This window comes from Rutilus rutilus (genome assembly GCF_951802725.1).
Source record: "Rutilus rutilus genome assembly, chromosome: 11".
In the NCBI taxonomy this organism is placed as follows: domain Eukaryota; kingdom Metazoa; phylum Chordata; class Actinopteri; order Cypriniformes; family Leuciscidae; genus Rutilus; species Rutilus rutilus.
In genome coordinates, this window is record NC_140216.1 from 16,295,981 (window position 1) to 16,309,880 (window position 13,900).

The 13,900-nt window shown below is 35.3% G+C and overlaps 1 protein-coding gene across 1 annotated transcript; it reads left to right on the forward strand.

The window, feature by feature from the left end:
• nudc (nudC nuclear distribution protein) lies at positions 1 to 5,151 on the forward strand. Its single transcript, XM_084423329.1, has 9 exons — positions 1 to 199; positions 673 to 750; positions 2,028 to 2,240; positions 2,779 to 2,859; positions 2,966 to 3,079; positions 3,563 to 3,757; positions 3,839 to 3,922; positions 4,101 to 4,219; positions 4,881 to 5,151. The coding sequence occupies exons 1-9, from the start codon at positions 125 to 127 to the stop codon at positions 4,930 to 4,932; spliced, it is 1,011 nt and encodes a 336-aa protein (XP_084279455.1). The 5' UTR covers positions 1 to 124; the 3' UTR covers positions 4,933 to 5,151.
• The last annotated feature ends 8,749 nt before the right edge of the window (positions 5,152 to 13,900 follow it).

The following is a 13,900-nucleotide window of genomic DNA, read 5'->3' on the forward strand; positions in this document are numbered from 1 at the left end:
AGATTACGTGGGCGGTCCTTGTATCTAGGAAGTCTAGGCAACACACCGGTGTTAGCGTGATTCTTAGCATCACACATCAAATTGTAGTTCTTTAATCTGCCATCTCTAGTAAATAGTAGTGAAAATGGGTGATGAGGAGGAGAAATTCGATGGGATGTTGCTCGCCATGGCGCAGCAGCATGAAGGAGGAGTGCAGGAGGTAACATGTCAACACATGCAGCTGCATGCTAGCAGCCGAGCTAACTGATGCACGATGACTGGCTGTAATGTAAAAGACATCTGTATGTACATTAGTTACGGAGAACTTGGCTGCTTGTTAGTGTTGGGTTGGCAAAACAGCACATTAATATGCTGTTATCATTTATTGTTTATACATGCACAAAGTATATGAGGTATTACAATGTTGTATTATGTGGAGAACATGTTTTTGTTTTAAAACCTAGTCATATATCTTTTTAGACTATGTAAATGTGCCTAGGATGTCCATAATGCTGTCTACTTAGGTTTTGAAACAGACATTGCATATCAATCAATGACCATTAAAGCCATACATCTGATTTCTATGTTAAGCCATTCCAGTGAACATTAGTGTCTTGTTGTTGTGTTATACCTTTCTAGTTGTGTATCACTTCTGTTCTCTTCTCATTTCTTCTTCATTATTATTGTTGACAGTTGGTGAACACATTCTTCAGTTTTCTAAGGAGGAAAACGGATTTCTTCTCGGGAGGAGAGCCCGGAGCCCCAGAGAAGGTCTCTTGACTGTCAGTTGTACTAACTAAGATTTAACTGAACTCATGTCTGCTTTATTTATATTTGAGAATCATTGACTGTTTGTCTTTTTGCACCTTAAAGTCAGCATGAAACAGAAGTTACGATAGTATTTTATTCCCTATTGTGACGTATATTCGAGTAAAACGACTTCTCATAGAGCGGGACTTGATTTTGTTCATTAGGAATTGATTGGATGGTTGTGGTTGCTATTGCTGTGATCTAATGTGAGTGACAAGTTGTCCTGCCTCTGTGCTGAAAAACACGTCATCGGGGAAGAGATGTCATTGCAAGAGGGAGAGGAAGTTGTTTTGATTAAAGATTATGAGGACACATGACATTTTTTAAAAATAATGATTTACACGACAAAGGGCCAGATTTACTAAATGGCAAATTAGCATGAGAGCGCAATCCCATAAAAGCACTGATGGCATGGGAGTGGAAAGTTCTGCGCGTGATCTACTGATGCGCAAATTAAAGAACACAGACGCAGCCGGATCATTTCCATAATGACCAACACAATCTATGAAGAGCAGCGCAAATTAAGAGTGGTTTAAGACAAGCTTTTTCTGGGCAGTAAATGGCTCAAATAACAGTAAATTGACTAGTGCAAACCTTAGTAATTCACCTTGCATGATTCATTTAAATACTCTCCTCCCATAAATTTTGCATCTGAAAGGGAAACTCCTACAAATGCATATATGCAATAAGGTCAGCCACAAAATGAACTGTTCACGCCTTCGTGTCTTTAGTAGATTCTGACAGTAGTTTTTTAACACCAAAAGAGGGTTTGCGCTGGCATAAGATGTTAGTAAATCTGGCCCTTAAATCATTTATAATAAAATGCAATATTCCATAAAAATAAAAAAGTCAATTTTGATTTAATGGTGACTTTAAATGAATAGTTCACCCAAAAGATAAATATTTCTGCCATTATTTACTCCAAATAGTGTAATATATATATATATATATATATATATATATATATATATATATAATATTTTTTTTATATTTAGGTATTTTGGATATTAAGTTTTTTTTTTAGCATAAGATTACATTTGAGGAAAGGTTTGAAATTGTTATTCACATTTTTAATTAGAATTAGAAATCAATGCCATTTAAAAAAAAAAAAAAAAAAAAAAAACCTTAATGATGAACATTATTGCTGAATGTACTTTTATTCTACATATTGGCTCAATTTGTGAGCATTTGATATTCCAACCAATTACTGATCTACTTTCTTTTCATTTGTCTTATAGCTGGTTAAAGAGGTGTTTGCTCATCACAATCAGCTTGCCCTCAAAGTTCAGAAAGACAAACAGTCCAGACAAGAAAAAGAGAAGAAAGAGAAGGCTGAGCGAGCTGCCAAACTGAAGGAAGAGGAGAAAAAGAAGAAACCGGATGCAGAGGAGCCTAGAATCAAAGAACTCACTGATGAGGAGGCCGAGAGACTGCAGTCACAATTAAATCAAGTGAGCATTTTTAAACCATTACAATTCCTAAAACTCTTTTATGCCCTGTTTATGTACTAAATGTTCTTATACTGTTTGGCCTGGTTTTACAGACAGGGCTTAGATTAAGCCAGGATTAGGTCTTTTATAATAATTTTATAAACATGCCTTTGAAAAAAACAAACAATTGCACACTGGCATAATTTAATATATGTCAGTGCAAGTTGATTTCAGTTAAAACAGCTCAAACATGCATTTTAGTCTGGGACTAGCTTAAGACTTGTCTGTGTATTACCTTATCTAATACCAAATATGCATAAACTAAATACTTTTACACCTTAAAGGGATAGTTAACCTAAAAATGAAAATTCTGTCATTTACTCCCAATCCATAAGACTTTGGTTAATTTTCGAAAACCAAAATCAAGATGTTTAGAAGATTTATGGGTTTGGAATAACATGAGGGTGATTAAATGAGAGAATTACACATTTTGGGTGAACTATCCCTTTAACACCATGTAAGCATCAAATGTGATTCATGAGTAACTTTAACCATTCAGACAAAAGAAGAAAAGAAAGATTCTGGAGTAGCTGAGAAAACAGATGTCGATACATCAGGAAAAGCAAAAGACACAAAAGGGGTAAGTGGGATTTATATCTTTAATAAATATAGCAGTGAAAACTGAAATGATGTAGTTTTGAGCACTCTACATTAATGTCTAATGCTCACTTGTGTGTGTATGTCAGTCGGACTCAGAAGGAGAGGAAGATGAAAAGGACAAAGACAAGATAAAGCCCAATGCTGGAAATGGAGCAGACCTTTCAAACTACCGGTGGACTCAGACCCTGTCTGAAGTGGATGTGAGTCGTATTTTTCTTCATTTACCAGTTGAACAGAGTCAGTCAATCAGAGAGTTATTTTGCATAAGTATGCTAACTGTACAATATTCCTTAGCCTTGCCGCTCCCTTCTTTTTTATAATTCCGGGTGAGAACCACTGCACTAAATAATGTCACTGTTTCAGTCAATGATTTCGACCCTCCAAATAATTAAATTTTTGTTATTTTGGCCACATATGCATTTCAGTGCATCACTATTTATTATACACGCAAGGTGAAGATCAGAATGTTTATGGGTAAATAACACACAGTCGTACTTAACCCAAAATCAAAATGTAAAAAAAACAACAGATTTTGCATTGTAACATTTTCATGATAATTAAGGTAATGGGAATTGTGGTGGAATTTTTGTAAAAATAATTGAACAATAATAAAAAAAAAATCAATCTTAAATCTAAAAAAAAAGACCCTCTCCCCAATATCTCAACTGTCAATCCTCTCGCAGCTGGTTGTGCCCTTCGATGTGAACTTCCGTCTGAAGGGCAAGGATGTGGTCGTGGACATACAGCGGCGTTCCCTGAAGGTCGGCTTGAAGGGTCATCCGCCTGTGATTGACGGACAGCTGTGCAATGATGTGAAAGTGGAGGAGAGCTCTTGGCTCATAGAGGATGGGAAAGTGGTCACCATCCATTTTGAGAAGGTATTGATGAGAGCAGGCATGGATGGCATTTGTTTGAGTTTGTGATTTGCCCGGATGACTAATGATGCACGTTTATTCCAGATAAACAAAATGGAGTGGTGGAGCAGGTTTGTGGCCACAGACCCTGAAATCAACACCAAGAAAATTTGCCCAGAGAATTCCAAAGTAAGCGCAAACTATCTTCTAGTCAGGACTGTGAGGTTTTTGATCAAGGGTTGATTTCAAACAGCATGTTCAAGCTTGAAGGGATCATTGTGTCTAATAAATATTGAATTATTACAAGACAAAATGATGAATCACACCCTTTAATCCCATGCCGTGTTTTTAAATGGAATCTTCTCAGCTGTCAGATTTGGACGGTGAGACGCGCAGTATGGTGGAGAAGATGATGTATGATCAGAGGCAGAAGTCCATGGGGCTGCCCACCTCTGAAGAGCAGAAGAAGCAGGATATCCTGAAGAAGTAAGAATACAAAGTCATGTGGTGCTACCAGAAAAAAAAAACATAAACCTGGAAAATATGTCAGAGAGAAACCCTCATGATTGTCTCTTTAATATTCAGATAATTTGATATTTTTTGGAAAATGTCATGAGCTGCGACTCCCAAAATATATTAATTAATAAATAATTCATGTAATTTTCTTTTTGTTAAATATATTTTACTTTGAAATAAAATGTCATAATATATAGTTAAAAAGTTTTGTCAGTAATTTATTTTTTTTTTTTTGAAAGAAATGAGTACTTTTATTCAACAAAGACTTGTTATTATGAACAAAGTGACTCTAAAAACAAATAAATTCTGTTCTTTTGAACTTTGTTTATCAGAAAAAAATCCTGAAAAATGTATCAAGGTTCCCACACAAAAATATTAAGCAGCATAACTCTAAAAATTGGTTCTGAAGTATAATGTGACCCGGAAGACAGGTAATTGCTGATGAAAATTCAGCTTTACCTTCACAGGAATAAATTACATTTTAAAATATATTCAAATAGAACACAGTTAGTATGAGTTAATGTGTTTTTTTTCCTCAAACCTTTTGAACGGTCATGTAAATAAATCCATTCTGTGTGTTCAAAGTTGAAGCGTACTCTTCTGAATTATTAATATTCTTCTGCGTCTGCAGGTTCATGTCTCAGCATCCTGAGATGGACTTCTCTAAAGCCAAGTTCAGCTGAGAGCCGCTTGTGCTGCATGAACCTCTGAATGATCATCACTGGACATGTGACCCAAGGTTACCCTTCCTGTTCTGCTCACCTGATCAGTTACACAAGTTTGTTTTTGGGTTTACGAGTGTTCAACTGACAATGCCCATGTTGTTGTGATGATGAAAGTATCATACACCATGTCTTGCTTCTTTGTCTTTGTTTTTTTTAAATAAATCAGTTGAAACCTTACCTGTTTGTGTAACTTTAACTCTTAAACTCTCTTAAAACTATTATGTTGATTGTCACGATTTTATAAATGTCCTGTAAAGTCTCCTATACAGACTGCTGGTTAGAGCGCCACACTTTTTCCAGTGGTAACCTGGAATAAGATTATTGTTTTATAGAGTGGTTTAGAGTTCATGTATCAAGTGTTATTAGGATGAGCCTGAGGAAAACTTTTATGAAGACATTTATTTTTTTCAAGTTGACCAGATTTATGGCAAATTTAACTCTAAATTTCTTAAATTTCAAACTAGAGTGAAGTGCTCAAGTGCTCTGCCCCTAAGAAATGCGAAGGTTGCTAAAATACAAAAAAAAAATCTGAATGTTCAGTATATTTATTCGAATTAAAGATCTGATTACTTTAAAATTAAACTTTAAAACATTTTATTTTATTTATAAATCTTTTATCTATATCCTGATCTACTTTACTTTTAGATAAAACAGTATGTCATGGGCTGCATTCACAGTACTCATAAAACAGTAAAAAGTACCCGGATGACCACTCTCTCAATTATTCGATTTACCCATGTCTCACTTCTTTAGATTTCTCCAAATTAAACACTTTGTCCAGAAAAGTATAACCTCCTTTCCAGATTTTCCAGCGAGCAATATAGTTGACTATATCCTTTCACTATCCCCATCACACAAAGGTTTAATCTCAAATCTCTATAATAGTATAGGCAATGTCTCCCCGCATTCTTTGCAGGAGGTCAGGAGACTTTGGGAGGATGATCTTGGGGAGGAATTTACAGATGATCATTGGAAGGCTGTACTTGATTCAGTTTATAAATCTTCTCCGTGCGCCAGACATAATGTGATACAACTTAAAATAGTTCTAAGAGCACACTTGACCAAGACGAGGCTGGTGAAAATCTTCCCTGATATAGACCCCACTTGCCCTCGCTGTAAAGGCCAACCAGCGGATTATATACACATGTTCTGGTCCTGCCCCAAACTTTATACATTCTGGGCCAACATCTTTAGCGCTTACTCTAGGATACTTCAAAAAAACATTACCCCCAACCCAGTATGTGCCCTATTTGGATTTATCTCTGAAAATCGCCCCCAAACATGCCCCATTACAGCATTCACTTCTCTGATTGCCAGACGTCTCATTCTGCTCTCCTGGAAGGAGCAAACACCCCCCAGCTTCACTAGATGGGTTAAGGATGTAATGCATTTCCTGAAGCTGGAGAAGATCAGGTATACCCTTAAAGGCTCCGTGCAAACATTCAGGAAGGTTTGGAGCCCCTTCTTAGAATACTATGAGAGCTTACAAACACCCTTAAATACGGATGAATAAGAAGTTATCTTCAGAGTGAAGCGGCAACATGTCCCCCCCCCCCCCCCCCTTTTTTTTTTTTTTTTTTTCTCTTTTCTCTTTTTTTTTTTTTTTTTTTTTTTTCTTTCTGTTATTACTATTTATTTATTACGTATTTGACTGGACTTATTTAGATATTTTATTTGTATTATTATTATTCTATTCCCCTCCTATTTTTTCCACTCATTCCTTACTGTACTGGAAAGGTTATTATGTATTGTATATGCTCCTGCAATCCTTAGTTGGATCAGCACTTCAAAGGACAATCATTCTTGGGGAGATCTGGATTTATAGGGACAAACTGGGATGGTTGGGATGGTTGGGTGGGTTGGGGTGGGGGGTATCTTTATAGGAATTAATATTTGTATAACACAGCAACATTTGGTTGTATACATTTGGTCCAATATGTGTTGTATAAAATGTTACATGGTCTAATAGAAAATCAATAAAAATTGTTAAATGAAAAGTACCCGGATGACCTACTACTTCTGGCGAGATTCTGAAGTGTGCATAGTACGATGGACACTTTACTATCCCATGAGGCCACGGGAGAGGATTTTGTGAATGACAGTGAAGCGAGGTCACTTGATAATGAAAACATGAATGTAGTATGTCCAGATTACATTCATACTATAGACCATACTTTTTTTGTAAAAAAGGTGAAGTAATAATTAAAAACAAGTACCTACTCAAGAGAATGAGTCTGAGTAGTTTCTTATTTTGAGAAGAATTTAAGAATTTTGTGAAGAATCATTTCATGACCACTAAAAAAAAAGAGTATATAGTATGAATGTGTAGTATGCATGTAATCTGGAAGTACTACATTCGTCATGTTGTCATTATCACGAGACGTCACTTCACTGCCATTCACAAATCCTCTGGTGTGGCCTCATGTGATAGTTAAGTGTTCATCACATGCACACTTCAGAATCTCACTGGAAGTAGTAGGTCATCCGGGTACTTTTTGCCTACTGTTTTATGAGTGTTGTACTATTCGTACATACTTCTTTTGTCACATACGGGTTTTCACCTACTATATACTAGGGAAGTATGCGATTTCGGATGCAGGCACAAGGGGTCAGTGTTGGAAAATGATCATTGAGATCATGATCACTGTTTTTGTGGGAGGTGCAACTTGTTTTTCCTCTCCTGGCCATCAGGTGGCGCCAATTTGTAAGGTCGGTTGAAAACGTGAAGGTTCCTTAATTATTGTTACCACTGAAATACATACTTACTACAGTTGTTACTGCTGTAAAATAAAAAATTATTTATTTTAATCATGCTGGCTAATAAATGACTGTACTGTAATGAGGACTGTGGTAGAGACTGAGACCCCAGAGACCCTTTGCCTAAAAATAATAGTAATTCCAGATTAATCTATTGTTTACCCATCATTTCCTTTAAACAGTTCCTCTGACCTATATTTAAACCCAATACAGTAGGAAAATATTAATGAAGATTTAATCATCCTTTTTTACACCACAAAGAAGACAAGCATTATTCTCCACAGTCTTTCTGTTTGGGATCACTTTGGCCCTACCAATATGAGAATCTTAACAAGAAAAATAATTCATGTTTGGGACCTTTTTCTGCTTCTTTAGAACCAGTTTGTTCTTTAGAAAAGTCTGATGGGTGTTATCCCATTTTTTATGTCATATATTTTTTATTTATTTCATTTCAAATGTAGGTGCTGATCATGTATTTCAAATATCCATTCCTTTAGAGCAACAGATCAGACCCTCCTCTGACATCCTGGCTATCACAAGTTATTCCTCACCCAGGCTTGATCGTATATTTTGTATCACTGCTAATGGTTTGGAGCCGAGGGTGCAGTTTGTTAACAACTCTCTTGGACATCGTGCGACTGTCTATAGCTTTAGTGGCGGCCTTCATCATGATGGTGAGAGTGTCAGTTACCATCTTACTCGTGCCTGTCAGTTGCATTAGCTCGTGCAAACTAGCAAGTGTTTGTTGTATGTGAAATGGCACATATGTTTCCTAAATCTTAATAGTAACTTTGCCTCTTGTAGGCAATTTCACAGCTCGGTCGTCAAAATGGTAGACAAACATTTGATGATGTTTAGCACAAACACAACATTTTATTTTAATTTTTTTGAAGCAGACCAATCATTTAGTGAACTAGGACTACTAATCTAGACAGTTTTGAAAAACTTAAAACCGTTAACCGTTCTTTTGTCCATAAACTGATTTATTATAGGCCTGTGTTTCGCTTTATTTTTATTGTATGGGGAAAAAACTGCTTTCACTTTTTAATAACGTTAATAGTTATTTGCATAATGTATCTTTACAGCTTTTACAGCATTTATTAATGTAAATATTTATAAATAAAGTATTGTTCATTGTTAATTCATTATTGATAATACATTCACATAATGTATTTTTTTTACAGTGTGAAAGTTTAAAATGTATTAGTATCAATTTAAATATTTTTTTATAATCAATTGTAATGCATGTAAAGTAGTTAATTATAATTTTAACTGTAGTGTATATTCAATTTAAAGTTAATATATTTTAACTGTACTAAATTGCAACTTCATTATTACAAAATACATTTAAATGTAGAAATTACATTATATTATATTTTAGTTTTCCATAAATGTTTGTGAGTACAAGTGCAGTGCACTTTAACCATATTTGAAAGCCAATAGAAGTAATTATGAAATTTCATATAAAAATGTCTTAATGTTCAGCTAACTGCATTTAATATAAATGTACTTTTCAGGTATATGCTGAAAAGTGGTCAACAGGTAATAAATGGATCATAACTATTCCATAAATATAATTTAGTTCAATAAAATCCCCTAAAGTTACAAAATATTAAATAAAAAACATCATCAAACTAAAATATAGTACATTCATTTCATTGACAGCCATGTGAGCAGAACTGGAGTGTTACATTTTATTATTTCTGTAATAAGTACTCGTTTTAAAAGTGTGTTAAAGTGTACTTCTGTTTCACAAGGGTGGTCTTGACAATTTGATGAGAAGTATTTGAGTTTGTATTGAGATCTTTTGATTTTCTCACGCAAAATGAGCAGCCTAAAGCAAACTGCTCTCCATTTAATCTCTTTGCAGTCCAGGAGGATTGACAGAGATATTAAAGAGATCTGATTTGTGATTTTGAGAAAAGAGGTAAAGCTAGGCCACCTTCTGCATGATGCAGCTGTAATGTTTTCTCCCAGAACGCTCCGTCTCTGTCGGTGGGTGTAGCGTTGAACTGGCCGGGGTGAAGATTCGGGACAGGGAGCTGGAGGTTGCTCAGCTGACAGCTATGTCTCACCCAGGTACGAGAATTTCTTCATTAGCGAAGGCACACAGACATCAGAGGGCGAAGTGGGTTTGTGTGGGGGTGAAAGGCAAGAGAGATGATGGGCAAACACAGCACCACGACGGGCCGCTCCAGACTAGATGACTTGTTTTTGGCAGCAGGGACCCATAACTCATCCACAAGTCCTCGCATTCAGACTCACCATTATAACCCAAGTGTTTACCCAGTCATGCACTCACTCTGTACTGACTGCACCGATACCGGGAAATAGAAGATGCATTGGCATTGTTGATGGAAAGCAGGGTCCCTATAGATAGACTGGAAAATATGCTGCCATTCTCTATATGTTCTGTGTCTTGGGAAAATCAATATGACATTAAAAACATGGATTGAAACTAATCACAAGCAGGTTATTTTTTACTTATATTTACTTAGAATACTGCTACTATTTCAATTTATAATATAAATCTTCTTTTGTCTTAAACCAATCATTTTTCTATATATATACACACACACTAACAGCAGCTATAAAATGTTGATGTCATACTTTAAGGTTAAAGAAAAACCTAACAAGTCGAAGGCTGCGTCCAAAATCTCATACTCTCTTGAGTAGGTTCTTATTTTGAATAAGTAATTACTTCACAACCACTAAAAAAGTATGTTCTATATAGTATGAATGTGTGTTGTATCTGGACGTACTACATTCACCATGTTGTCATTATCATGTGACCTACCAGCGTCAACATCGCTTCACTGCCATTCACAAATCCTCTCCCGTGGCCTCATGGGATAGTAAAGTGTCCATCGAATGCACACTTCAGAATCTCACTGGAAGAGCTTGGTCATCTGTGTACTTCTGCCTACACTTTTATGAGTACTGTGAATTCTGACATACTTCTTTTGTCACATACTGTTTTTCGCCTACTATATAGTATAGGGAAGTATGCGATTTCAGATGCAGCCTCAGATTTGATTTGTTTGACATTTCTGTCCCCAGTTCTGTTCATGTTTGCTTCCCCCAGTATTGCTTTCCACCATATTAGTATATACTAATGGCAGCTTTAACAAATATTTTCCTTTTTTGAAGATCGTTTTACGTTTTCTCATCATATTCTTGTCCCACTCATTCAGATTTCATCCTGTTATGCCAAATTTAATGGGATGTGAATTCAATTAAAACCTTTTAATTGGGAAAATGCACTTATTACAATGCATTTTTTTCAACCTTCATAATGCATTCTTAGATCAGCATACGATTTTTGAATTCCCGGTGGAACATAAGCTTATAAAACTTGTGACGCAACGTAATATTTTTAAACTAAAAACGTATTGTATCTGATAATAACTTCCCTTTAATGAGTGAATGCGCAACAAAGAAAGTTTTGAATGTCACCATGTTATTACCCCTTTTTATTATAAACAATTTGAGAAAATTTGTAAAATGATACATTTTACATGAACTACAGACAAACCACATTGATTCAAGGAAATAATCTTGCATCAGAAATGTATAGGAACATACAATCTGAGGATAATCAGTATTAACTGCATTGACATCAGTGGTTTTTCATGCTGCAATGGTTAATCAACAGCATATCATTCAGTCCCATATGTGTGTCTGAGATATGCTAAAAGATATTATATAAAAGTCATTTCTAAAATGAAAAACTAACTCTGCATAACATGTTTTAGGCTAATATATTTGAAATAATCTAAAATAAATAAATAAATGTGTAATTTGATAATCTTGGCTCATTTGCACAGCTTGCTTCCTGTACTAGAAACTGCTTTTTTTTTTTTTTTATGTATCTCTTCTGAGTCAAAACAGTCTTGTCATTCATGTGTACAACTAAATACATGTGATGTATTTACTTTTACAAACAAGCCCTTTTACTCCAACCCTGTTATGCCACATTCCACTATCATTTAATAGCTGATTAAATCAAGAACTGTTAAATTCAACCAGTGTTGTGTTATAATTGACTATAAACACATCTTTCTCCTGTTACAACACTATAAAAAATAATATGATCAATGTTATGCCAACATATTTTTCACATTGCTTTTTAACTCATCAAAATAAGTTAAGCAGTTCTCAACTTTAGTCCGTTTAATGTCCTTTAAGTTGAAATTACTTAAACATTCAAGTTGATTGTACTTAAAAAATTAAGGCAGCAACTTTTTTACAGTGAAATTTGTTCTAAACGACACAACATACAAAAAATAAGTACATAAGCCATCTCAGAGAATGACTTGTGCTAATGTATCATAAACACATAATTCTCAATATCCTCCTTCTCAGTAACATGCAATGTTAGCAGTGTTAACAAGCAAACTCAAGACTGGTGAGGTCCACATGGGTAAAGCGGGCACCAATGGAAAACAACAAATAGCACACTTCAGAACACAATGATCTCATTTGTCCTCACAGTGAGGGGTCCTATAGGCCTTCCTTTCCTCACCTGTGTGCCGAGCACACTTTGAAGAGCGTATTTAAAAGACACACTTGCCAGGAAGACAGAGACCCAATGAAGCTATTATTAACAAGGATCAACACAGGCAGGCTGCCATATGTGTGTGTTTAGGATGTTATGAGTGTGCAGACAAACCACACAGACAAAGAGCTCAGTCAGAGAGCTAGAAATACTCGGAGACGACTCGTCGCTGATCAGATGCATTAAAAGAAACATCTGTGGCTGCTCTACAGGACACCTGTGTGAACTTGAGGAGAAATGACTTCATACCTTCACTAAAAATCACATGGACTATGTTAGTTGTGAGACGCTATAGCAGCATTTGAGGGCAGATGATGTTGGTTTGATAATGCAATGTCATCCGTATTTCATATTTGCATTCATAATGCACATAAATGTGACTTCCTACAATGACCATGGGATTAGTACCGTCCTCACAATGGTGACCTGCATTTATCGCATCCTCTAGCAAACTAGTCTGCCAATTTTTATGTTATCAAGCCAGATCTTTAAGCCCACCACATCCATCATTGTACATTTTTGACAATTTAAAGTCTAAATGAATATATGTGTGATTCTCAGGATTTTTTTTAAACCCTCCTGATGCATGCAGGTCCGTTTTGACCCGGAAGAGGCACATAAAAAAATGTTTAAGGCCATATTTTTTAGTACAAAAATGAAACTTTGGATATGTGTTAAGACTCTCAAAATTCTATATCTTTATAGTATTTTATAGTACTAATATTTTTTCCAGATTTTTTAACATTGTAAAATGTTAGAGATTACCATTTAAACTAAATTGTCAGGATGCCTTCAAAACCTGTGCATTATGTGCAAGTGCTTTCACAACAGTCTGTTGCTTATACAATTTACAAAGTGCTTTTCAGGGCTGCGTTCTGTGAGAGTTTCGACCTCCACACAGCACAGACAGAGATCTGTTTAGAAAGACGAACTTTCATGGGTTGTTCTCTTTACTCTGGGAACACACACCATGGCTGCTCTATACCAGCTGCCTGTCACATTGCTCCTTCATTACTGTTTGCCTGTGTCCCCGTGACCCTCCAGGCTTCATTTACGCCCTAGTGTTGAGTCCTCAATCACGGCCCAGACCGCAGATCTCCAGTGCTGTCAACGAGCAGTGACATCAGCAGCTTTCAGTCACACCACAGCTCATGCAGAGAGCGTTTAGGACGTGTTTCATTTCATTTCATTAATGAGAGATTTTAATCCTGATTACCTGAGAAAACAAAGCTTTTAAAATAAGAATAAAATACTAATAGGCCTACCAATATACCACCACTACAACTAATACAAATATATTATTATTATTATCAAGATTATTATTATTGCTATTTTTATAATTTAAACAAAGTTTTAAATAATAATAATAATACCATTACCGCTACTACTATTACTACTACTACTAATTATAATAATAACTATTATTATTATTTAAACAATAATAATACCAATACACTACCATTATTACTACTGCTACTACTACTACTGATTATAATAATAATAGTAATAATTATTATTTTTATTATTGTTATTATTATTACTATTATTATATTTTAAACAATGCTTTAAATTATAATAAATAATAATAATAATGCCAATACACTACCATTA

Coding starts and splice junctions, on each gene's coding strand:
- nudc (XM_084423329.1), top strand. CDS start 125: ATGGGTGATGAGGAGGAGAAATTCGATGGGATGTTGCTCGCCATGGCG. Junction 2,860..2,965: donor AAGCAAAAGACACAAAAGGG/GTAAGTGGGATT, acceptor TGTGTATGTCAG/TCGGACTCAGAAGGAGAGGA. Junction 4,220..4,880: donor AAGCAGGATATCCTGAAGAA/GTAAGAATACAA, acceptor CTGCGTCTGCAG/GTTCATGTCTCAGCATCCTG.